At 35.4% G+C, this 26309-nt stretch overlaps 1 protein-coding gene and 1 long non-coding RNA gene across 4 annotated transcripts in view; one reads left to right on the forward strand and one right to left on the reverse strand.

Annotated features, from left to right (window-relative positions):
- MAP3K1 (mitogen-activated protein kinase kinase kinase 1) overlaps positions 1-26309 on the forward strand; it is a 74465-nt gene that overhangs the window by 36575 nt on the left and 11581 nt on the right. For all 3 annotated transcript variants that reach the window (XM_028119105.2, XM_088023319.1, XM_088023318.1), the window contains exons 2-11: positions 4719-4869; positions 7651-7851; positions 11354-11554; positions 11958-12074; positions 12440-12588; positions 17904-18025; positions 18618-18699; positions 18809-18992; positions 20939-21217; positions 24754-24875. In XM_028119105.2, the coding sequence (XP_027974906.1) occupies positions 4719-4869; positions 7651-7851; positions 11354-11554; positions 11958-12074; positions 12440-12588; positions 17904-18025; positions 18618-18699; positions 18809-18992; positions 20939-21217; positions 24754-24875 (1608 nt within the window). The remainder of the gene's footprint in view (positions 1-4718; positions 4870-7650; positions 7852-11353; positions 11555-11957; positions 12075-12439; positions 12589-17903; positions 18026-18617; positions 18700-18808; positions 18993-20938; positions 21218-24753; positions 24876-26309) is intronic.
- Positions 7641-26309, reverse strand: part of LOC148164344 (uncharacterized) — a 72953-nt gene continuing 54284 nt past the window's right edge. Inside the window, exon 3 of the long non-coding RNA XR_015768167.1 lies at positions 7641-7849. This is a non-coding gene — a long non-coding RNA (uncharacterized LOC148164344). The remainder of the gene's footprint in view (positions 7850-26309) is intronic.

Here is a 26309-nt window from a genome sequence, read left to right on the forward strand (position 1 = left end):
AAATGAGTAAGATGTTATAACCTGTCCCAGAAAAACTCCCAGTGTGGTGAGGGAAGCAGATACTTAAACTAATATTCAACTTTATAATGTATTATAATTAATATTAACTCAGTGGGGAGGGAGTGGCAACTGCTATAGAATGGTAGTAGGAAATTCTTTACTGAAGACATGTAAGATGATAGGATAGTTCTGTCAGGGGAAAAAAAATCATCTGCAATAGCAGAGAGGTATGAAATACCTTGGTGTGCTTCAGAAGAGTATTTTAGTGCTTCGAGAAGTGGTGGCTGGTGTTTAAGGGGCTCCGGGAAGAGGGTCTGGTATATGATACCAGTGAGGTCAGTCAGAGAGTTAGAAGCAGAACTGGGGAAAAAATCACCTCCTAGAAGTTCAGGGAGAGGAGAGCTATAAGAGTGACAGTCCAGTCAACAATAGTTGCTACCACAGGTAGTCAGACAGAGGACCAAGTGACTTCATTAAGAAGGGACCATTGAACCATCTCATTTGTTGCAGGCAAATTCTGTAGGTCTAGAAAGGGACCAGAACAAGAAGCCTAACCTCAGAGAAGAAAGGTTCTTTGAAGCTCTAGGTTGATCAGAGATTCATTCTGAGGAATGTTTAGAACCAAAAAAAGCAAGAAAAATGTTTTGTAAATAAACAGGAAAGGAAGATAAAGCTTAGTTTGTAACAATGTTTAAGTTTCTCATATTTGGCTAAAATTTCATTTATTTATTTTTTTTTAAGGAATTTGTTTATTTGACAGAGGGAGACACAGCGCGAGAGGGAACACAAGCAGGGGGAGTGGGAGAGGGAGAAGCAGGCTTCCTGCTGAGCAGGGAGCCCAATGCTGGGCTTGATTCCACCCTGGGATCATGACCTGAGCCAAAGGCAGAAGCTTAACGACTGAGCCACCCAGGCGCCCCAAAAATTTCATTTATTTTTAAAGTCTTCAAAGTGGTTTCTCAAAATATGTTTGTTTTGTCAAAGAGTCAGAAATATACAAGCTATTACTTTAGTTAAAATAACAGGTATTTGTTGTAGGTACTAATGCAAAAATAACTCTCCAAAACACTCATGTTTAACCAAAATGAATTAGAGGCCCTCTGATCTCCTGGTGATTTAGCAACCATCTGTTTAGATTAGTTTGTGTTTAAAAAAAAAAGATGTTTCCTGTTATAGCTTTAGTATTAATTGGATAAGAAGATACATGACTGCTATATACATACACACATGATTTTGTTCCTAGCAAGTAGAATAGGATTTACTGTATATTTCATTGAATCTAAGATCCCATTGGTTATAAATTGAACCATTATCTTATATAAACCCTACCATAAATTACAACATTTGATTCTAAGAAGCATTCAGATTTCACAGATAGTAAAATGCAAACAAATACACATTTTAGAATTAATATATGATTATTATTTAAGAAAACATTAGAAATAACTTTGTTTTATATTTGCAGATTAATTTAGGAACAACAAAAATTGCTCTACTGAATAAAATCTAAATTACAAATGTAGTCTTAATTAAATACAGAACTGTAAAAAGATTAACATGAGTAGTCATTAAATTTTAAAAACTAGGAAGGTCCTTACGGCTGGCAAAGTTGTTAATAAATGATCATTTATTTAATATATGCTTTGAAACCCATCATAAGCCAGACACTGTTAGATGTTGGATATATAATGATGGATAAAACACTGGTCCCTGCCTTCATGGAATTTATAGTTCATGGTGGGGAAATACGTTTGCAAATTGCAATGAGCACTTTAAAGGAAAAGTACAGTGCTGTGAAGGAATGGAACTAGGGATTCCTAACTGAGATTGGGACCACCTCTGAGGTGTAGAAGAAAAGTTGAAAAGTGAGTAGAGATGAACAAGATGAAAAGTAGACAAGAAACAGTCTGTGCAAAAGTCTTGAGCAGGAGTGATGTTGGAGTTTTTCAGGCAGTGAAAGAAACACAACGAGGGGGGTGGGGGTCTAAGTGACTTCAGTTGAGGTAAGACCAGGATGGTGCATGGCCACAAAGGACCTGTTAAACATTTTGAATTTTAGGCCAACCCAGGGGGATACCACTAGAGGGTTTTAATAGAGGAAGTAACCCTGGCTGCTCTGTGAAGCCTGGATTGGAGTAAGATTCAAAGTGAAAGGGCACCGGGTGGCTCAGTGGGTTAAGCGACTGCCTTTGGTTCAGGTCATGATCCCGGAGTCCTGGAATCGAGTCCCACATTGGGTGCCCAGCTCAGTGGAGAGCCTGCTTCTTCCTCTGACCCTCTCCCCTCTCATGCTGTTTCTCTCTCTCTCTCTCTCAAATAAATAAATAAAATCTTTAAAAAAAATTACAAAGTGAAGAAGCCTCCTTAGGAGTTTTGTTAGTACAGACCAGCAAGTTGGCAACTTGACCTGGGGGGTTGGAGTAGAAGATACATTTTCTTGAAGATAATTTGCCAGTATCACCAAAAATCTTAATTTGTGTACAATTTGACCCAGCAATTCCATTTCACTGCATTTGTTGGGAAGAAATAATCTTACATGTATGTAAAAGTTGAGGTACTAGTATGCTTATCCCCTATTATTTATTGAGAAATTGGTTTAAGTGATTACAGTATTTTCCAACAAGTGGAAAGAGGCAAATCATGCCGACTTTAAGGAGGCCACATCATCAGGAAGCTTTGTTTAGACAGGGAGAGTCTTCTTCGTGTTTGGGTGTGTGCCAGGGAGACACTGAAAATACAGAATGGAGAAGAGATACTCATAAAACAAATTTGGGGGAGGAGAGACATTTAGGACCAAAGGGAGGATAATCTCCTTTGTCCAGGAGTGCAGGAGCTTCTGGGGTGAAAATGCACTGCAGTTCTGCAGTGTGACTTATTTTTTGAGAACTAGCCTGGGAACCTAGCCACGCCTTGCAACATTTTTACTGGAGGGGAAAGTGTTTGCTTTTCAAACCAGAGAGTTTTAAGTGAATTTTTGGTATGCAATCAGCCCATAAATTGGGTTGCCTGTAAATCCGAGCTTCCCTGGGTAAGTAGTAACTGAACAGGATAAAATTTCGGAGAACATTTCTCTACCCTCCCTCCCTTCGTCCTCCTATGCCCAACTCCTCTCTCATTCTCTTCCTGCCCTCTCCCTTTCTTTCCCCTTCCTGTCCTCTCTTCTTTTCCCACTCCTTCCTCCCTCTCTACTCTTCCTCTTAGACACCCAAAAAGTTGTATTTTATACTATAATCAGAGCAGGAAAAAGGGCCAGGCACTTCTAAGTAAATAAAAGAATCTCCTTCCTTCCTTCCATTCTTTACCTTTTTTCTTTTCATATAGGCTCTTTCTTTTCGACAGTTTTCTTATACCTGTATGGCGGAAATACTCTTCTATATGCTCTTAATGCCCATTTGCAAGTTTCAAATGTTTCGTGCTCTTTTGCATTCCTAAAAGTATCTAGACCAGTTTCTCTGCACAGGGGTATTTAACTTGTTCATTTCCACTGCCCTCACAGAATTGATGCTTCAGGAAATCCAATTAACCATTTCCTTTCTAGTGCACATTTAGTTTTAAGTAGTTTTTTTGTTTTTGGGGGTTTTTTTTTGCTGGTTCTCTGAAGATACTGATGCTCTATGGTTGTAATTAGCTGGAAAATTCCTAAAGGAGTTTGCATTTAACTTTTTAGTAAGCTTCCGGTTATCGTCTCTGGTATTTCCTTGAGTATTTCCTTTTCCTGTCTGTGTAAAAAAAAAAATAACTGTTCTGTAGTTTTATAGAATGTCCAAAATAGTTATTGAAGTTAGCTTAGTATTTTTTAAATTGTTGCTTCTCCCAGAGTACGAATGCTTTAACTATTTCCTTATGAAACAGGTTTTAAAATCCATGCATATGCATTTTGTATTTGTTGTATATATCCATATGTGGATATAAGTGTATTTGAAATTAGTGGATGCTTTACCATTTAGGCTTTGTAGAATTCTCAAAAGTTACTAGCTTCCACATTGTTTTATCCTGATAACTCCACACTGTATTATGGAGTAAAGGTCAGGTGTTTGTACCAATTTTTACGTTTTATATACAAAGTATCCCCAGTGCTTTGATGCGGAATTATTGTTGGGAGAATACAAATTTAATCATTTAGGCTTTGAACAAATATTGTGGGATCATAGAATATGGGTGAGGTTACACTTAACTTATTAAATATTTATTTAGCTTTTTTTCAGAAAATGAGCATATCCACCAGATTCAATCTATAGTGACTTAAATTATTGAAAATGCTGGGATAAGTTATTGGAAATCCTGGAAATCCTTAAATTATTGGAAATCCTAGAGTAGTAAAATACTCTTCTAAATATCTGTTAAATACTTCAGGATGTGAGAATGGTATAATTGGAAACAGTGCAATGTTCACGAATGTGTTTGTTAATGCCATACTTAATGTCTTGGTATCCATTTTGTTAACTACCTGGGAACAAAGGTCTGCATTAGTATTATTAGTAAGTCTGTACCTTCTAAGAACCTTTCTTTTTAAAGGCATTATTAAACTCACATCATCATGCAACATTGAACAATAGTGTATATGTGATTCACAGTGATACTTTGATACTTGGCTTAAATCATTGGGGGGTTTTTAGCAGTTACCTTTGTAGTTACATGTCCAATGAAAGTATAAAATACTGTTCTTGGAAATTATTTTTTATATATTAATCTCATTCTTGTTTCTCCCTCCATTTTAGTCGTGAGATGGAGAATAAAGAAACTCTCAAGGGGTTGCACAAGATGGACGATCGCCCAGAAGAACGAATGATCAGGGAGAAACTGAAGGCAACCTGTATGCCAGCCTGGAAGCACGAGTGGCTGGAAAGGAGAAATAGGAGAGGCCCTGTGGTAAGTGGCTGTGGGTTACCTGATGTAAGGAAGAAAGCATAGGAGGAAGTGGGAAATGGAGCATAAATAGATCCTCTTGTAAGCTTTTTTTCTTCTTGATTTTAAATGCAGTTGTTTCATTTGCTTGATATTCTAGCCACTTGGAACAAAATATAGCTAAAACTATGCTCACTAAGCACCTTAAACTGTTAATAGAAACTAAACTGGTTGGGTTGGGGAGGTAATGCTTAAAGCAACACTGCCCCCTACTGTCAGTAGCTAAAATCCTTTTAGTAGAGATTTATATTGTGCTTTAAAAAAGAAAAGCATTTTTTCTCATTTTATTTTGATATTCTTTCTCTAAGGTAGGATCCAAAGATCTGAATTCCAGAAATCATCCATGAAAGCAAAAAGGTTGAATAGACTCATGGGGTTTGAGGTAAATTTAAAAGATGCCCAGGGTTTGGGGAAGGAAAACCTAGATCGGTAGAATTAGGAAAGAAAGGCATACTCTATCCTTTGCCATGGTTATTTTCTTTTAAAGTAGACAAATACTATGAAATGTGCTTGTCTTTCTTATAAAGGAAGTAGATCTCAATTGTTAAGTGTCCCAGTATCAGTCTGTATCAGCAAGTTTTTATTTGCTTTTTGTTCTTTATAAGTAAAGATGACAAGTTAAGATTTATTAGGTTTGGGGGAGGGCAAGGGATGGTGGGTATAATCATAAAAGTTATTGGGCAAGCTACTCATTCGACAATTGAAACCCTTCAGGCGTATGATCATCCAGCCCTACATTCATCCCACTTGCCTTTTTTTTTTTTTTTTTTTTTAAGAGAGGGAGAGAAAGGTGGTGTGAGGAGCAGAGGGAGAGGGAGAGAGAATCTTAAACAGGCTTCATGCCCAGTGCCAGAGCCCAACATGGGGCTCGATCTCACAGCCCTAAGATCATACCTGAGCTGAAATCAAGAGTCAGACGCTTAACCAACTGAGCCAGCCAGGTGTCCCCCACTTGCCTATTTAAGTTCAAATATAAATTAATTAAATGTGAATAAGTAAAAATTTCGTTACTCAGCCACATTAGCCATGTTTCCAATGCTCAAAAGCCACACAGACTTCCCTCATTGAGCTGCGTTCTGTCTTGCACATTCTACACAATGGTGCTAATCCATGGAGCTAATATGGAATATATTTAATTGTTTCTTTATATACCAGCTTTTTAACCTAAGCTGCTACATTACCCATGAGTCCTTTCCTTTCCAGCTAAGCTTCCACATTTCTTCCATTTGTTTTTCATATGAAGTAGTATAGTGAGAACCCCTGACCATTTTAGTAATCATGTCAGAGGATGCAGATGAAGAAATCAGGAATTCATCTTAGAAAAGAGAAAGTTCTTTTGAAACATCTTACAGAAGGGGGTACATTTTTGCCTAGTTAATATAAAGAACCTTTGAGCAGTTTAAACCATCTGAAGTGTGGATGTGCTGCTTTCTGGAGCTTCTTATACTGGTGAAGAGTCCAGATCTTTTGAGAATACCGTAAAGCAGAAATCATAACTTTTTGAAAAGAAGCCAATAAAGCCAGTCCTTTATTACATATAAACTAAGGACATTCAGTTATCTAAGGCCAAATTCTTTTTTTTGTCAAGTACATTATCTGTATATAGGACAGAGGTAAAGAGGGAAGAGATGTGTGGAATAAGACAACATGTAGTCCTTAAGTTCAGTTATGCTACCCTACATCTCATAGTTTACAGATTTCATACTACCCTTAAGAAGTTTATAGTCTACTTGGAAAGTCTGCTTTTGTTTGTTTTTATTATGTTTTATGTAAATTAAATCAGGTCCTTCTTGAAATGTGAGGTATAAACATCTCCAATTAAGAAAATGCAACTTATAAATAAAAATAAAGGCATGAAATATCACAGAACAGTATGTGACTGTATGCCAAATGTGTGGAGTAGGAAGACAGCAGGAACAATTTAGAAAGAAAAACATCAGGCTGATAGAGTTAAGTGCATTTGTAAAACACAGGATTTTAACCGAGCCTTAAAAGATAGGGGTTTTTCACCAGGTGAAGGTATGCTGTCTGGTGTGCTGCAGGCTGGAGATGTGGAGTTGGGGGAGGGGGAGTGAAAGCCCAGGAAGACGACAGGTTAGTCATGTTTGATAGGCACAGCAGCCAGCTAGTAGAACAGTAGAAGAGTAGTGGGAGAACGGCAGGGAAGGTTAGATAAGGCTACAGGGTTTGACCTCTTTTGGTCAGAGCTAGATTAGGTCTGTTGAGAAACAACACGTCTTGCAACCTGCCTTTCTGCTTAAGAGATTGCTCTTAAGCTACTGTAATAAAACATTGCAAAAAAAAGGCAAAATGGTTTTATATTAATCAGACTATTTGGGCATTTAAATTAGGCCCATTATTGTTTTCAAGATTATGTATTTTCTCAATAGAAATGAAAAAGAAAACATCTTGAATCTAGTTGAATGTAAAAGTGCTTATTTTTCACATTTGTTTACTAACCTGTGATTATTGATTTTGAATGTTAAGTGATTTAGGGCACATAATAACATAATACTAAATTCTAAAATTATGTATAACAATTTAGTGATAAAGCCTAAATGAATGACATCTGTGGGTAAAAATAGTCTTAACATTTATCGTTTGAAGTAATACTAAATAAAAGTTAATAAATTGTTATGTTTGTATAATATTGTGTAATGAAAACTTGAGTTCATTTCTTGGTCTGTTGTATTCAAATTTACTTTTTCTATTTTAAGTAATCAGAATGTTGGGATTTTAATTTAGGTGGTAAAACCAATCCCTGTTAAAGGAGATGGTTCTGAAATTCACAACTTGGCAACTGAGTCTCAAGGAGAGGGCCAGGTGAGCCCCGCGTCACCCGTTCCCAAAGGCCGACGCAGTCCTTCTCCTGGCAGCACCCCGTCAGGTCGCTCAGTGAAGTCAGAATCTCCAGGAGTTCGGAGAAAAAGAGTTTCCCCAGTGCCTGTAAGTTAATGTTTTCAACAAGTATGTTAAGTTTCTACAATTTTTAGGTACATTTATAACACAGGAAAGATTGGCTAGCCATCTGTTAGAGCAGCATTTCTCCAAGTGTGGTCCACAGACCCTTGATTGGGGGAAGAGAGCAGGTCCTGAGACCCTTTCTGTGGATCCATTAGATCAAAATAAATTTTGTAATAAAACTGAGATGTTATTTGCCTCTTTCACTGCATTAACATTTACAGTGGTGGGTAAAGCTCATGCATTCACCTAAATTAAAGCTATGACAACAGAAATTGGGGTATTTTTGGCAGACAGTTTCCTTAAGATGAGTTAAGTGAAGGAAGGAACTTCAAGAAAGACAATTGAAATGTTTTTTTTCACTAGTGAGATTAGAATTTTAGGAAACTCATATCCCCCACTGTAAACTTGACAGTTTCTCGATACTTGAATTTTCTAACGAGATCGGTAATAATATCAAATGTGATTTTTTTTTTTTAATGTATTGCAGTGAAATGTGTAAACATTTAGGAGATCTGCATAACTTGGTGAACCAGTATTTTCCCAATGACCAATGCATGATGAAACAAAATCATCCTTAGGTAAATGATCCATTCACATTGTGTAAGATAGACCATCTGGATTTTCATGTGTAACAGTAGGAAAAGTTTGTTGATGTGGTTTCAGATTCCATATCACAGTCTTCTTGGAACTAGTATCAGAGAAGAGTGTTCATAATTATTGGAAGAGTCTTTTAAAATACCTTTTCCAGCTGCATATATTTGTGAAGCCACATTTTCTTCATGTACTTTAACCAAACATCATTATCACAGTAGACACAGTGCAGAAGCATGAATGAGAATCCAGTTGTCTTCTGTATTAAATCAGACATCAGAGAGATTTGCAAAATGATAGGTACTATCTTTCTGAGAGAGAGAGAGTAAGACTTCTAGTGGCAGAAATGCAAGTTAAAATTTAGTTTCTAAACTTGAAGAGCAAAGAGCAAATGAGTGGGTGGTAGAATGACTAAGATCATGACCACAGGGGGAGATTTGGTTTTCCTTTGATCAGCATATAAATCCTTCCAGAAGTAAATTTTAAGTAAATTTTTTTACATTAAAGCCCAAGATACCCAACAGTATTTATTGGCTTTATGTTGACACAGCTTTAAATGAGCTATTTTTTTTAAAACTTAAAACAAGAACAACCTTGTTATTGCTCATGAATCTGCAAATTAGGTGGGGCTCAGCAGGAATGACTTATGTCTGTTCCCCATGGTATCTGCTAAAGCTGGAATATCCAAGATGCTTCCTTACTCATGTGTCTGGTGCTTCAGCTGGGATGCCAGAACAGTTGGAGGCTGTTGGCATCTCTTCTTCATACTATGGAAGTTGGGTTGCAACACCAAGTTTTGCAAGCTAGGAGAGAGCATGGAACAGATTCTCTGTCTCTGTCCTCAGAGGGGACCCTGCTGACACCTGTTCTTGGACTTCTAGCCTCTGGATCTATGAGAGAAATTTCTATTAAGCCAAAAAAAGATGTATCAAGAGGGCAAGTCCAGTGTGGAAGCTTTTATCAAGCTACCTTGTTTCCTAATGCCTTATTGCCCAAAGGTAGTTACATGCTAGTTGCATATCCAGAATCAGTGTGGTGGGGGACTACACAAGGGTATAAATACTGGGAGGTATGGTTTATAGGGGCCGTCAAAGTATAAAAGTCTACCACAAGTATATACAGAATTGCGTTTCCCCTTCACTCCCCCACTTTAGGGTATATGTTAGTCAAAGTTACCCCTCATTCGTTTTAACACCAAGTTAGCATTTCATTATCTGGATAAATCATAGTTTATTTAATCAACTGCACACTAATAGGGACATGTATAGTCCTTCTTTTCATTACCAAAAAGCAGTCCTGCAAACATACTTTTTATGCATACATAATTTTACACATCTGTAAGCATATCCATAGTCTGAATGCTTAGGTCATATAACATGTACATGTATACTTGTTTTTTCTTTTACTTTTTAATAACTGCTTATTAAAAAAATGGCCGGATTGAGATATAATTCCTATACTGTACAGTTCACCTGTTTAAATTGTACTATTCATTGGATTTTGGTCTATTCACAGTTGTAGCCATCACTACAGTCAACTTTAAAACATTTTCATCACCTCAAAAAGAAACCCCAGACCAATTAGCAGTCTCTGCCCAGTCCTCAGCAACCATTAGTCTGTTTTGTTAGTCTATATATAATTTGCCTATTCTGGTTATTTCATAAACAGTAAATGGAATCATACAGTATATGTGTTTTGTTACTGGTTTCTTTCACCTACCGTTATGTTTTCGAGGTTCATCCATGGTATAACTTGTATCAGTACCCCATTTGTTTGTGTTTGGTTTTTCTGGGTTTTTTCCCCACAAAATATGTTTATTTATCAGTGTATGCATTGATTTTTGCCGTGTACGTATATATCTTAACAAAAATACTAGCTCTGCAATATCATTCTTGTTTTTTTGTTTGTTTAACATTCAAAATTAATTTCCGATTGACCCAATTCTCTGTAATTCTTTTTGGAAGTACTCCATTTTTAATTAAAGAATAACATTCTTTTGTATGGATATACACATTTGGTTTATCTCTTTGTTAGCTGATGGACGTTTGGGTTGTTTCCACTCTTTGGTTATTATGAATAATCCTGTTGGGAACATTTGCATACGAATCTGTTTGTGTACATATCTTTCACTTCTCTTGGGTTTATACCTGGAAGTGGAATTGCTGGCTCATGTTTTCCAAAGTAGCTGTACCATTCTATTTTCCCACCAGCACTGTATGAGGGTTCTAATCCTTCATGTTCTCACCAACATTTATTATCTTTAACAAGGCATCAAAAAGAATTAGAATTTCCACTGGGCATTGATATAGAAAGACCAAGTTCTAGAGGAATCAGTGGAGTGGAATGAGTGATATATATCACCTTCACCACAAGAGATTTTGTCGGCCTTCAGTAAAATGTCTTAATCTGGGGAAAGTCACTTGCCATTAGTTCTCTGCAGAGTGTACCACAGGAGGAATTCCATGGAGGTGTTTATGAATTACCATTGCAAAAGAGCATTTAGTAACACATTCAGTGGAAGCTAGGAAATTGGATGTTTAATTTTTATCACTAGAAACAAGTCATTTTGCTTGCTTATGGATGAATTTTTATGCTTTTAACCTTGGTTTACATAGTACTTTTCAAAGAACTCAAATATTTACATTTTGTAAAATTACGACATGGTTGTCTCACTCAGCCAAATGTTTATCATTAGTTATAAGGATGACTGAGATTTTAGAAGTTTACTTGTGATGCATATGTCAGATAAAAAGCATTTGCAAAACACATTTTATCCCATTTTATTTTGGGGCATTTTTCAGAATATAAAATGCCACATGGCCATCTGGTGTGACCCTTTTTTAGGCAGTTGTTAAGTAAGCAATTTACCTAATAGAAAAACAATGTTGTGAAGTTTCAGAGTGGGCGAATCACACCTCCTCGAAGAGCCCCTTCCCCAGATGGCTTCTCACCATATAGCCCTGAGGAGACAAACCGCCGTGTAAACAAAGTTATGCGGGCCAGGCTGTACTTACTGCAACAAATAGGACCCAACTCTTTCCTGATTGGAGGAGACAGCCCAGACAATAAATACCGGGTGTTTATCGGGCCTCAGGTAGGATTTTTCACCATTTTACATTTTATTAGTATCTAGTACTAAGTGAAATGTATGTACTACAACATTCTTGAATTTAGATCAGTTAATTCTCTTTAGTTAACTAAAGTGAATTTAAAATATATTTTGGGCTAGTAAACATTTTTATTTAATGTATTTGTGAACGTCTCTAGTATGACTCAATATACTTTAGAATACAAATTTGATTTAATAAATTCACCAAAAATAAGAGATTAAGTCATAGTATAGACTTTTCTTACATATCCTTATATATCTTACTATATAAGAAAAGTGAAGCAAATAGAAACTTCGTTAAACTTGGAAATATAAAAAAAGTGATCATCTTAGGAATTCTAATAGAACCACAGATTTATTACCAATAGGTTCTCTTTTAACTCTTTAGAACTGCAGCTGTGGGCGTGGAACATTTTGTATTCATCTGTTGTTTGTTATGCTCCGGGTATTTCAACTAGAACCTTCAGACCCAATGTTATGGAGAAAAACTTTAAAGAATTTTGAGGTAATTTTTAATAAATGCTTTAGAGTAAAATTGCTAACAGATTTTTATGGCTCATTCCTGACAATTTTCCATGAGCTCTAAATTTAAATAGACAGTGGTCATTTTGAAGCTGTGAAGATATTTAAGAATTATTTGAGGCTTATCTCTTATAATCCATTGACTGATTAGTTTTTTCTTCCAGATTGAAAAGAAGGTAAACACTGACCTGCTGTAAATCTTAGTAAGCTATATATATTCTTATTTTTGAAGCTCTTAAATTGGCTTTATGAAAATTTTATGAAATAAAAGACAATTCATTCTCTAGAACTCTTTATATGTATATTATGGTGCGAATATCATTGTTACTGTCTTTTTTTCAATGTTAGGTTGAAAGTTTGTTCCAGAAATATCACAGTAGACGTAGCTCAAGGATCAAAGCTCCATCTCGTAACACCATCCAGAAGTTTGTTTCACGCATGTCAAATTCTCATACATTGTCATCATCTAGTACTTCTACATCTAGTTCAGAAAACAGGTTAGTACTTTTTAAGGAATTAAAAGCATTAATCCAGTGTTATTTTTTTATTTTAGAGGTCATTTTTTGTATCTACTTGTTAAGTTGCTCTAAAATAATTTACTTACTGAGTCTTGGCTTTGAAGTTAAAATCAGGGGTAAACAATACTAAAGGTCATCTGAGTATATGTGTGTAGACACACATATATGCATACATATATATGGACTTTTCATCCTGAAAAACTACACTGTTGGAAAATGGCACCTTAAAAATCAGAATATAATAGTCATTTCATAAGAAAAATCAGGTGGCAAGTATAAAATATAAGTGGCTACTGTTTATCAATCATTACCTTTTGCCAAGCACCTAATATGGTATCTCATTCTGTTCATATACCATCCTCATTATGTATGTTTTATCACTCTTTTGCAGACAATGAAGCTGAGACACTGTGTAAAAAATATGTCTTTAGTTCTTCTATAAACAAATTATATACAAGCCGAAGTGGTTTTCCAAAATCACTTTCCAATGTAGGACCTTTAAATTGTATGACATCACCACTTCTTTCATAGATATTTTCACAGAATCCTCATTACAGGCTGTTTTACTTGTGAGAACACAAGGATGCTCTTCTAAACAGACTAATCATTTGTAATTAAGAGATACAGTAGCCGTTAATCACAGGTATTGAAAATCTGCAGCACTTCTCAGACTCTTCCATTGCCTAGCTGCTAGTAAGAATGAACATGTAATGCTGAAGGATCTGAGATACAGCCCAAAATGACAGGTGTGAAAAAATTTTCAAGTCTCATGTGAATTTTCTTTCTTTTCCAAGTTATTGGGTTTCCTCATTGGTTTTAATGTAAAAAATGAGCTTTTTAAATTACTCCAGAAAGGAATGCTACTTTTCTTAAAAGGGTACCTCCTATATGTTCTGAGGCACCTGTTTGAGAAGCACTAGTCTAAGTGATTAAGTCCCATCTTCATCCCAGCAATTTTTTTAAGTATTATTACTACTTCAAAATTCATGAAGAATAGAAAGTAATCAGGTCAAGGGATTTGTGAAGAAAAGAATGGAGAGACCTATGGGAAAAGTAAATGTTTAAATTTTCTTATTTTTGATTATTGATTTTAGAATTGCAGAGTTTTACAAGTTTTTTGGGAATTAGAGATTTCTAGTTTACATGGTTCAGTGATAACTGAAGCCAAAAGAGGTCATGCAGCTCAGCTGAGCAAAGGCAGAACCAGAACCTCAGTATCTTGACTTCTAGTTCAGGGCTCTTTCTCTTACTCCTTATCTCTTCTAAATAGGTGAAAAAAGGAGCTTTATTTCTTGCGCTTCCTGACCCAAACTTATTCTGGAGCTCTTCTCCTTTGGATTCACATTCCTGTAGCTTTTTGTTTTGGAAAAAGTAAAAAATGTTTAAAACCAGGTAGCCAAAGTTAAAATAGAAAGTTTCTCTCTAAAATAAATGAAGATACCTTCCAAATATGAGCTGGCCATAATATGGAGGTTTTATGAATTCATTTGGATTAATGTATCCATGGGGGGAACCACTGAAGCTGTCATCTTGATATACTGAGTAATTATACTGTGTAGGTAAGTAAGTTAATATTTCATGTAATCACAGATTTTTATATCTAAAGACTACAATTAAAAAAAAAACAGGAAATTTGTCTGGAGACCTGATTGCATTGTAATTAATTCTAAATTATAGAAGAAACAACAAAAGCCAGAATTGGGACAAAGTGAACCTAAGGTCCTAGTATGTAAATGGGCAAAGGGCATGAAGAGAATATTCACAAAAGAATTTCAAGAGGCTAACAAACATGAAAATGGTTTAGTTAACCTAATAACTAAGGAAATGATCATTAAAAAAAGATACCAGATTTATTTAGATAATTAGTAGAGACTTTGTCATGAGAAAATTTAGTTCTTGTATAAGGATTTGCTTCACTCTATGTCAAGTTCTGTAGCCTTTCTGGAAAAAAAAATGTGGTTTTTAAAATGTTTATGTTTGTTGATACAGTAAATATACTTTTTTTGACAAAAAAATTTAATCTGAGAAATGCACAAGATTTATATATATGACTCTTTGTCAGCATTATGGAAAAAAATGAGAACAGCTTAAATATCCAGCAAGGGAATGGTTAAAGTATACCCATATTAGGAATAGTTCATGCAGCTATTAAAATTATGCTTCTGGGGTGCCTGGGTGGCTCAGTTGGTTAAGCATCCGACTCTTGATTTCAGCTCAGGTCATGATCTCAGGATTGTGAGACTGAGCCTGGTCTCAGGCTCTGAGCTCCTCAGGGAGTCTGTTTCATATTCTTTCACTTTTTACTGCCTCTTCCCCTGTTGTCGCCTGCTGTCAGGCGCCCTTTCTCTCTCTCAGATAAATCTTTAAAAAGAAAATGCTTCTGAAGAATACTGAATGGCATGAAACAAAATCTAGGTTATAGTACTGTATGTTATGCCTGAACCCAATTTTTATATATGAAGGTATTGTGGGTGCATACATAATGAGTAAGAATTTTAATGGTTTAATTAATAGATGGCATTATTATGGGTGACTTTTTTATACTTTGGGCTTTAAGGTTCATCAGGTCTCTGTCACAACTACTCCCCTCTGCCCTGTAGCAGAAATAGCCATAGAGGATAAGTGAACGAATGGGTATGGCTGTGTTCCAGTAAAACTTTATTTACAAAAGCTGGAACAGGCTAATTTGATCCCCTTGTAGTATGTTAATACCTGCTCTCTACTCAAGTGACTTTACTTCTGAAAAAACTATGCTAAAAAGAAAATGTGAAATGTAAAAGAAGTGGGTACAAAAATGTTTCTACTGGTTTCTTAAAATGTGAAAATACAGAAACAATTCATGTCCAACAATAAATGGATGCTGAAGTCAGAAAAACATTTGAGTAATAAATTGTACTTGCAATTGGACTAAATTATGGAATTTTATTTTTTTCTTCTAAGCTATTTTTGGTGTAATTTTAAAGTTACTTGACCTGGGATCATCTCTGCCATTAATATTTTTATTATAGACTGTTGTACAAATCATTTCTGCCATGGTTCTGTTAATTTTTGTCATTAACCACATGCATATTTTGACAGCACTTCCCCACTCCACATAGCTCCATAATTATGAAAAGAGATAAAGAGAAGGGGCAGATAATCAGGATGGAAAGAGACTAGTATGTGTGCCTTTACCTCAGGAATCATGCATCATGGCTGCTGCACCTGTTTGTTCAGCTTTTATGAAAGTTTTTTAAGCAAACTTACTTTGCTGTCAGTCATTCAGACCTATTTTTTAGGAATTATATAGCTTAGGGTTGTAGAAGAATAATATTAGGCCCAGAGAAAAGCCTAAGCTTAGTAGAGACTCGAATTTGTTGGGGTAGGTAGATTATGAGATATTCTCCTCAAATTAAAGCCTACCACAAACTGATTTTATGTCTCTGGCAGTTTATTTAACATCTCAGAACCTAGTCTTTATATTGTAATGGAAATATGGTTACTGATTTTTAAGATTTTATTTATTTGAGAGAATGAGAGAGAGAGAGAGCACATGAGAGGGGGGAGGGTCAGAGGGAGAAGCAGACTCCCCGCCGAGCAGGGAGCCCAATGCGGGACTCGATCCCGGGACTCCAGGATCATGACCTGAGCCGAAGGCAGTCGCTTAACTGACTGAGCCACCCAGGTGCCCTGGTTACTGATTTTTAAAAGTCACTCATGACATCATGAAGGTTCAACAAAAATTTATAAAATATAAAACAAAACCCCTCTCTCCAGTCTGGGCTGCATACAAAATAACTACTGTTAACAGTTTAATACAACTTTTAAAAATTAAATAAAGGAAGTAAAACTCTATCCTGCATTGTTTTTTTATAGACACAACACACTCCTCAGTACTTCTCTCATTATACTTTGATCTGAAACTTGCTTTTTTATTTTTGTTTTAACTTTAGATACCAGGACCATTTTCCTGAGTCAGTAGAAAAATACACACTACTTTCTTTTCATGGCTGTATAAGATTATGTAGATATGCCACAATTTATTTTGCCATTGCCATAATTAATGGACATTTAGTACACCTAATTATTGCCTATTAAATTTCTTTGTTTATATATTCCAAATAACTCTGTAGGAGAGCATCCTAGAAAATAGGTTTTTTAGGTCATGCATGTATACATTAAGTAATTTAAGAAATACTAGCACTTTCCTTTCCAAAAACTTGTTTTTACTCCCACCAGCAGTATATATGAGAACTTGTTCTCTTATGCCAATATCAAGGCCAGATGTTACCAACCTATACAATTTGTGTCAATCAGATTAAAAAAAAAAAGGATATGGTTTCATTAATACACATTTTATACTTCATTTTTCATACTCAACTGGCTATTGGTATTTTTCATTTCAATTGCCTTTTTATCTTCTTTGCCCATTTTACTATTGAATTACTAATATTTTTCTTACTGATTTTTAAAAGCACTTTGCGTATTAAGAGTATTTCAAATATACACAATAAAGTTGCAGTTTTGCCATAAATTGGAATCATTCTAAACAAATTAGAATTGTCATGCTTTTTTTTTCACCATATAGTATATTGTAGATGTCTTTGTCATTTATGAATGTCTTAGATCCTTTTTAAAAGCTTCACAGTGTGTGGTGTACTATTTTTTTTAACCTTCTTTTGATGTTCATTTGGTTGATTTTTTTTCTTTATGCTAAATAATACTGCAGTGAATATTCTTTTATACACACACACACACACACACACACGTTTACTATTTTGTCTGTTTCCTTATGATATATTCCTAGAAGTCTAGTTGAAAGGTTTTGCTTATTAACAATGTGACATATATTTCTAGCTTAGTTTCTAGGAAAGTTGGACCAGTTTATGGACCCACAAAAAATGCCTGTGATGGGCTCTAAGGTCCTCTCCAGTAATTGAAATCTTGAAACTATTGGCATATCACATGTTTGTATATAGTCAAACCTTATACCAGTTTGTTCAAAAGGTACAACAGCAGAATTGAGGGGCTACATAGGTCTCTAAGATTGTAGTTCGTATACTGAATTGTATTCATACCAAGGAAAGGTTAACACATACTCACAATCTATAAATACTAGTGGTGTGAATCTTATTTAAAATTGCTGTATAGTAATAGGAGAAATAAATATTTCTCAAATAGTTCCATAAAGATGCTCCTAACAAGAATTTCTAATCAGTTTTTTCATATCGTAAAGAATCCAAAATTGTTTTTAGCTATGGTGTTAATTCTGTATTATATTCTTTAGCATTTAATGCTTTTCTTTCCCCTTATAGTATAAAAGATGAGGAGGAACAGATGTGTCCTATTTGCTTGTTGGGCATGCTTGATGAAGAGAGTCTTACCGTGTGTGAAGATGGCTGCAGGAACAAGCTGCATCACCACTGCATGTCAATCTGTATGTGGCTCTTTTTCTCCCTGTGCTTCCTCAGCACAGTTACTCTAGGAGTCAACTATATTATTTAGGATTTTAACGTGACTTTTGGGGGGAGAAGAAAAGTATATCTAGGCCCTTACGTAAAGTTTTCAACGAATTGGAGTTTAGGATTTGTTAGGAGATGAGCTTTGTGAGCAAAGAAATGTAATATAGTGTGATACGTGTAGTAATGGAAGGCATGCACAGAATTAAAAAAATTCTGGTCTGGAAGGTGTACGTGGAGGTGAGGAGGTAGAAGACCTGGGCAGGCATAACAGGGTAACATGAAAGCAAGTTTTGGAATGACATTACCAGGTAATCAAGGGGGCAGAATGTTTTAAAAAATAGCAAAATACATGTTGTAACTAAAAAAAAAAATAGCATTTGCAAAAGGTACATGCATCAGAATAATTTTACCTCCTGTGTTTGCTTGCTTCTAGGTAAATACATCAAATTATTTTTTGAGGTTCCTTTGATATAAACTTATACTAGCCATTAGCAGCAATTATTATATGCAACTACTTAATGTTAAGCATTTATATTTTTTTTAAGTTTTTTTCCTTTAATTTTTCAGGGGCAGAAGAATGTAGAAGAAATAGAGAACCTTTAATATGTCCCCTTTGTAGGTCTAAGTGGAGATCTCATGATTTCTACAGGTAATTTTGAATTCTGAATTGATGATTTGGATATGTTTAATAAAAGATAAAAATGTTCTTAAAGTGTTATTTAAATCTTTTAACACGCTTTTGTTAATATTTCGCTTAGCCACGAGCTGTCAAGCCCTGTGGATTCCCCTTCTTCCCTGCGAGCTGCACAGCAGCAAACCATACAGCAGCAGCCTTTGGCTGGGTCACAGCGAAGGAGTCAGGAGAGCAATTTTAACCTTACTCATTATGGAACTCAGCAGATTCCTCCTGCTTACAAAGATTTAGCTGAGCCATGGATTCAGGTAAGTAGTTCTTACTCTTCATTTCTCAAATAAACCTTTATAAGACCAATTAATGTAGCTATCTCCCAGTTGTTTATATTATAATTTAAGAAAGTACTTTTGCTTCCCTCCATCATGACTGATAATTCGATTGAAATTTTTACCTCTGGTGTTAACACTCTGCTGCTTATTATAAATGAGTTTAAACTTCGAAAATTCTCTCACCTCCCATCTCTAGAAAAATCTCTGAACCATCAGACATCAGGATTATCTAAGGATAGACACTAGACTCCTTCAATGCTAACTTGATCAAATGTTTAATCCCATTTCTACTAAGAATTTCTATCATTTTTCTTATTTATCACCATTTAAACTCAATTTCTCTTTTCTGTATCCTCATGGCATATATAGTAGATGCTTAATAATTGCTGAGTGGATGAATAAGGGAAAAAAATGTATGGCTTTTACCTTATATTAGCCATTTTTATTTGAAAGGGCAGTTTCCATTTTTACTTTCTCTTCTGATGAAATGTTTTTTCTTCCTCAGTAAATTGGAATTTCTATTGGTTGGTTGGTTGGAGTCTGGTGATTTTCTTTGTTGTTGTCTGCTTAGTCTATTATTTTTTTTAAAATGTAGAATCCCAAACTAAACAACGTCTCCAGTAGACAGTAGTTAAGTAAAATGTTTTCAGTAATCTGTTAAATTCTGTTTAATACTATTAAATTTGTAAACAGACACACCAACTCATTCAACTTGTGTGTCATTAGGATTTCCTTTTTCTTTTTATGACTGTTACAGTCCTGCAGCTTTTGAATTCTCTTTTCTCAGCATGTAAGTAACCTATCATGAATCTAATAAAATTTGCAAACTTAATAAACATAGTTTATTTTTTTTATCTGGTTCATTAATGGTATTGAACATAGGCCCTCACCTGCCCCTTCATGAGTCTTCAAGAGAACTCTCGAAGTTGGTACCTAGGAGCTATTGGACGCATTCTTTCAAGGCAGTGGTGTAGTCAGTTTTGCTTAAGCTTTAGGCTGGACTATCTACTCCTAGTTTTTTACTAAGAATATGACATAAGAGAATTAAGACTTAAACCATGGTATGCTCTTTAACACTATGTGCCACGCATATAATAAGTTGACTATATTCTAGTTGATTTATTCTCCTTTACTGTCACCTTGTAACAGAACACATTTAAGTAAATCATTTATTTGCCCTAAAATTGTGTTTATTCATCTCTAAAATTTAGAAATTTTTCATATGATAAGTTATCTTAGGTTTTAAGTTTACTTTTACCTAATTGGCCCATAATGTCAAAACCATGTACCCTTTCCTTTATTTAGGGACTCTTGGGCTTTGCAGGCATGGTGATTTGCTGATTTGAACAGGAGTTTTTTTCTTTTTTCTTTAGATTTTTCCACTCCCTTCATTATAGTTCCATCTGTTTTATTGAGGGTTTTTTTTTCTTTAACCTTTTTCTACAAGACAAAAATCACATTAAAAGTTTTTGACTTACCACTGTCATCTGTAGGAGAAATACTCTGTATCTCTTGGACACTCTAGTGCCTTTTTTGATTTGGCTTTATCTTGCTTCAGTTTTTTCTCTGTTTAACTACCTTAATACAAATATAAAATTGGGGTTCTTCACGGATGTTTTTGGTCGTAAGTATAGGAGTACAGAAACATATACATATCCATCTAATTACTTAATGGAGTTCACTCTTAATTTTATTTGAGCTAATAAATGTAAAAGAGTTTGGATAATTAGCAGTTAAACTTGAATATAAAATTCCTCCTTCTGATTTTTAAGTGGCCAGACATAATTTGAAACTGTGCAGATTGGTGAAGATTTAAGAAATGTCCACAATTTTCCTTTAGTAATCAAAAATCATGCTTATATTCAAATACTTGAGGTTCATTAGTTTTTCTCCACATTGAATTCATTGTGTTTGTTTGACTATAGGTATTTGGAATGGAACTCGTTGGCTGCTTATTTTCTAGAAACTGGAATGTAAGAGAGATGGCTCTCAGGCGTCTTTCCCACGATGTTAGTGGGGCTCTGCTATTGGCAAATGGGGAGAGCACTGGAAATTCTGGGAGCAACGGTAGAAGCAGCCCGAGTGCTGGAGCCAGCAGTGGGTCTTCCCAGACCAGTATCTCAGGAGACGTGGTAGAGGCATGCTGCAACGTTTTGTCAATGGTCTGTGCTGACCCTGTCTACAAAGTGTACGTTGCTGCTTTAGTAAGTAGCTTTATTACATAACCAAAGCATTATGGGTGGGTTTTTTGTTTTGTTTAGAGCTTATAGATATCACTCTTAAGATCCAGTGAAACTACTTTACCTGATCATAATCCCAAGAAATTGCAATTTTCCATTTAATCTCTTCACTTGGATTTTACTTGTTTTAATCTATTCAGGTTTTCTTATATACTGTTTACTTTCTCCCCTAAAATAGCCATGTCTTGCTGTTCATATCTTTAAATTTTCCTTACACCTTACACATGATCAAATTAAAAATGCTTTATGGGATAGCAAGTGATAATTACTTTTTTTAAAAATTTGATATTAGACATTAAGGAGAACATTGTATGGAAATTCAGGATCCTTTTCAAAGAGGAGGGTTACATGACATAGATGACTGAGTTTTTCTAGTCGAAGCTATTATAAGTTGTCTTTCATGAGTGGGATGGAATGAGGAGGTTAATTTGTAATTTTGGAGGCTAATTTGACTTTCTCCATTCTGAGTATACATATCTTTAAAAACCTCAGCACTATTGACATTGAGCCAGATAATTATGCTGTCTTGTGCACTGTAGGATGTTTTAGCAGAATCCCTGGCCGCTACCCGCTAGATACCAGTAGCAAACCTCTCTTCTCCCTCCCACCCGCTTCGTGACAACCAAGAATGTCTCCAGGCATTGCTGAGTGTCCCCTGAGGGTCAAAATTGCCCAGTTCACAACCACTGCTTTAGAATAATTCTTACCTAGTTTGTTTTTAAAACTCATTAATCTCTCTGCTTCCACTCTCAGTCTTTCTCTAATCCATCCTATAACAACTATGCCCTGTGAGTCTTCTTTTTGAGAGGTAATATAGCCTGACGGTTATGAACATGAATTTGGAGTCAGAACTGAGTGCTTTCATAATTTATCATCCTAACTGGGGTACCTGAATGATCTGCTAGTTAAACTGGGACTAGCCTAGGCAATCTGAACATAAGGTCAAGATTACAAAGACCTTGATTCAAATTCTGGTTCTTCCATTTGCTGGCAGTGTGACTTTAGGACTCATTAAATTTCAGCTTTCTCACATATAAAATAATGAAAATGTTACCTCTTAGGTTTGAAATGAGATTGTGTAAAACCTCTAGCCATAATGTCTGGCACATTGTAAGAACATTGACTATATAGTAGCCATCAGTATTCCTTAAAGACCACTTTGATTATTCCCTAAGTTAGAAACCCTTAAGAGGATTCTGTTGCTTTAGCAGCATTTCCAAAAGCATATTCCATGACAGTTTGGCAGGATTATGAAAACCTCCCCTGAAGAAAGAGGGATACTCCCCTGTGTTCAGTTAAAATTGCTGAGCAATGAATTACACGAGTTAAGTGGGTCTGTTCACTGCATGGCTTCTAGGAACCTTCAGTAAGCTAATGTACATTAGGAATTTTTAAGAGCAAGAAGTAGAATGCATTATTTCCCAAATCTGTCTTACCATGGTCTGTTTTTTTATGTAGAATATCCAGGGACCAGCATACTGTAAAGACCAATGTTCTTGGCCCAACTTTTTACCTCTTTTTCTTAACTATTTTCCAACACAAACCTTCAGGCATACTTGTTGTTCAGTGTACTGCCTCACTGTCTGGTTGTTTCTTCTTAAGTTCAGATAGTTTCCCATGTAGTCTGTGAGCTGTGGAGTAAAGGAACTCTGAAAATCATACTATATTCTGATTCCTCTATAATTACTTCGTGTGCCATGCACAGTGGAGGCAGAAATGGCTCCTTCCCTTAAAGCTCTCCATTCTTTCTCCCTTCCCTTTTGTCCTTCCTGTTTTCCCCTCCTCTCTCTCGTTTGCTGAACCATTTGAGAGTTATTTGCAGGCATCACATGACATTTCACCTCAAATATTTTAGTGCGTATCTTTTAAGAACAAATACATTCTTCTGTATAACCACAATGCAATCAGCAGACTCAGGAAATTTAGCATTAATAACAGTATTATTATGTACTTATGAAATCCATATTCAGATATCCCCAGTTGTTGCAAGTGTCCTTTATGGCTAAGCCACAGACCTTACTCAGTTTTTACCAGTTTTTCCATTAATGTCTTTTTTCTGTTTTAGGATCCAGTCCAGAAACTCACATTGCATTTAGTTACCATGCTCCCTTAATGTCTTCCCATCTGTGACAGTTCCTCAGTCTTTCCTTGTCTTGGATACATCTTGACATTTTTGAAGTGTGCTGGCCACTTATTTTGAAGAATGTCCCTCCTTTTGGGTTTATCTGATATTTTCTCATGATTTGATTGAGTTATGCATTTTTCATAAGAATACGAGAGGTGATGTTGCCATTCTTAGTGCATTGTATCAAGGGGTACATGATGTTGATGTGTCTTATTATTGGTGATGCTGTCTTTCATCATTTGGTTAAGGTGATGTCTGTTGGGTTTCTTGCTATAAATTACTATTAATAAATGTCTTGGAGGAGATACTTTGAGACTGTGCAAATATCCTGTTTCTCTTAAGAATTTTGCCCACTGATTTTAGCATTTGTCAGTGGATTTGCCTATGGATTGAAAGTATTACAGTTTGTCTTGTTGCTTAGAGAGAATACTATAATACCTGAACAACAGGCAAATTAACAAGTAATTTGCAAAATGCATAGAAAATAAATTACAGTTTTTCAGGATTACATATTTTTCTGGTAACTTCATTGCTTTTGTGGCATTTGTTGTGTTATGTGCTTTCCCGAATACTAAAATTAGGTTGTTTACCTGGTCCCTTCAATGACAGAACATTATAAAAAAAATACAAATACAGTAAAGACATTTTAAGGTATTTGGAACTCAGGCTATATAAGAGAATATAAAGTTTTGGGTGGGAAGGTTTTATTTTTAAAGCAAGCGAGTCTTACTGAAAATTCAGAAATCAAAACGAGTCTTCTTTTTTATTTTAATGAAATAATCAAAATATGCCTTTTATCTGGTTTGCTATTTAAATCAGTATTTGCTCTCTTAAGAGCCACTAGTAAAAGTTCTGTACTTAACACAAATGAGGTAAAACTTACGAAATTATGGAATTAGACCTCATTATTATGGTGCTCTAATGATTTTGTTTCCCTCATTCCTTCTATATTAATTAACTGGAATTCTTCTATCAAGAGGAACTGTCTCTTCTCTCCCCATTTATGTATTTCTTCAGTTTTTAAATTTATACCAATATAGGCTGATGGGTATTTATTTTCATCTATGGATTAAAATCCAGTACTATCATCATTTAATTTGTTGCTCATATTATTCCAACTTTGGCACTGGAAGCTCTTTCTTAACTTCTCATTTTAAAATTCATACTTCAAAAATTGCAGAAATAGTTCAGAGAGTTTCTTTGTACCCCATCTGTTTACTTACTCATTTATTTGTATCAGTATGGATCCATGGATTATTTATTTATGGGTTATAATCCTTTCCTATCATTATTTTATTAAATCACCTCAGATTATGCCAGGGTCTTTGATGCTTTTCAAATGCAATTAAACTGACCTTCAGTTTTTTCCTCCCAGAAAACGTTGAGAGCCATGCTAGTATATACTCCTTGCCATAGTTTGGCAGAAAGAATCAAACTGCAGAGACTTCTCCGGCCAGTTGTAGACACCATCCTAGTCAAGTGTGCAGATGCCAATAGGTAAGGCCCTATTGATGAACTGCTTCAAACCCTCTTATATTAAAAGCCTAGCAACAAGCCTCATACCTGGTGAGTATTTGATACATATTTATTACATGAGGCTTTGAATATTGTTTTCTAATATGAGATTTGAAATTAAAATGTAACACTTAAAGCTGTTGAACACTAGGGAGAAGGACTAATGACAGGCTAACAAATTGCATGGATAACCATATTATTGTGTTGTGATTGATTTTCTTTTATCTTAAAGTAATATTCTTAATCTCAACTCCAGTTGAAAGAACAATAGGTGTTATATACATAATCTCATTTTAGAGAATGAGTTACACAGGATAGGAACCAATAAAATCATTGCATCTGCTTAAAAATACAATTCCATATTTGCTGTGTAATGCAATTTTACTCTATGACAGTTTATGCTAAAAAATACCCCCACAGCAACAAATTCCATATAGCCCTGCAATATCCTTAAAAACTGACAAGAACAAGAGTAATGCTAATTGGAGCGGTAAGGATAGTCAGAGAAGTGAGGCACGATCGTAGTAAAAATTAAACTGTGCTTTTATGAGACCACTGGTTCGCTCACCGCTCCTTTAATTAGTACAGCTGGCGCCAAAGGTCTTTGGGCATTCTCGCCTCTTCCCGTCCCACCCTTCTCTGGGGTCGGGGACTGAATCCCCTTTGTTGTGCCTCTGCCATTATACCCGTTTGGAGCTCGCTCAGCCCAACTTTTGTCTTCCTAAGTCACATGATATAGTTTGTAGGTTTGTATGGTCTCAAAAACTAGGTGCTTAGATTTGACTTGCTTCTCATTTCGTGAAGTCTGTCTTGTGCCTCCATTGTTTTCTCTACACAAGCCTATGGATTGAAAGTATTAGAGTTTGTCTTGTTGCTTAGAGAGAATACTATAATACCTGAACAACATTAGGCAAAATAACAAATAATTTGCAAAATGCATAGAAAAATTACAGTTTTTCAGGATTAGAGTACATATTTTTCTGATAACTTCATTGCTTTTGTGGCATTTGTTGTGTCATGTGCTCTCCCGAATACTAAAATTAGGTTGTTTACCTGGTCCCTTCAATGACAGAACATTATAAAAAAAATACAGTAAAGAGATTTTAAGGTATTTGGAACTCAGTCAGGCTAAAGTTTTGGATGGGAAGGTTTTATTTTTAAAGCAAGCGAGTCTTACTGAAAATTCAGAAACCAAAACGAGTCTTCTTTTTTATTTTAAGGAAATCATCAAAATATGCCTTTTATCTGGTTTGCTATTTAAATCAGTATTTGCTAAGAGCCACTAGTAAAAGTTCTGTGCTTACCACAAATGAGATAAAACTTACGAAATTAGACCTTAAATAATGAATATTATTATTTGTAGGGACATTGTTAATGTGATTTTAGTGGTGGAAAAGCAAACACTTGTGGAAGCTT

This window comes from Eumetopias jubatus, unplaced genomic scaffold (assembly GCF_037043125.1).
Source record: "Eumetopias jubatus isolate StellerSeaLion01/CBP00866 unplaced genomic scaffold, mEumJub1_p1.0 scaffold_5, whole genome shotgun sequence".
Taxonomy (NCBI): Eukaryota; Metazoa; Chordata; class Mammalia; order Carnivora; family Otariidae; genus Eumetopias; species Eumetopias jubatus.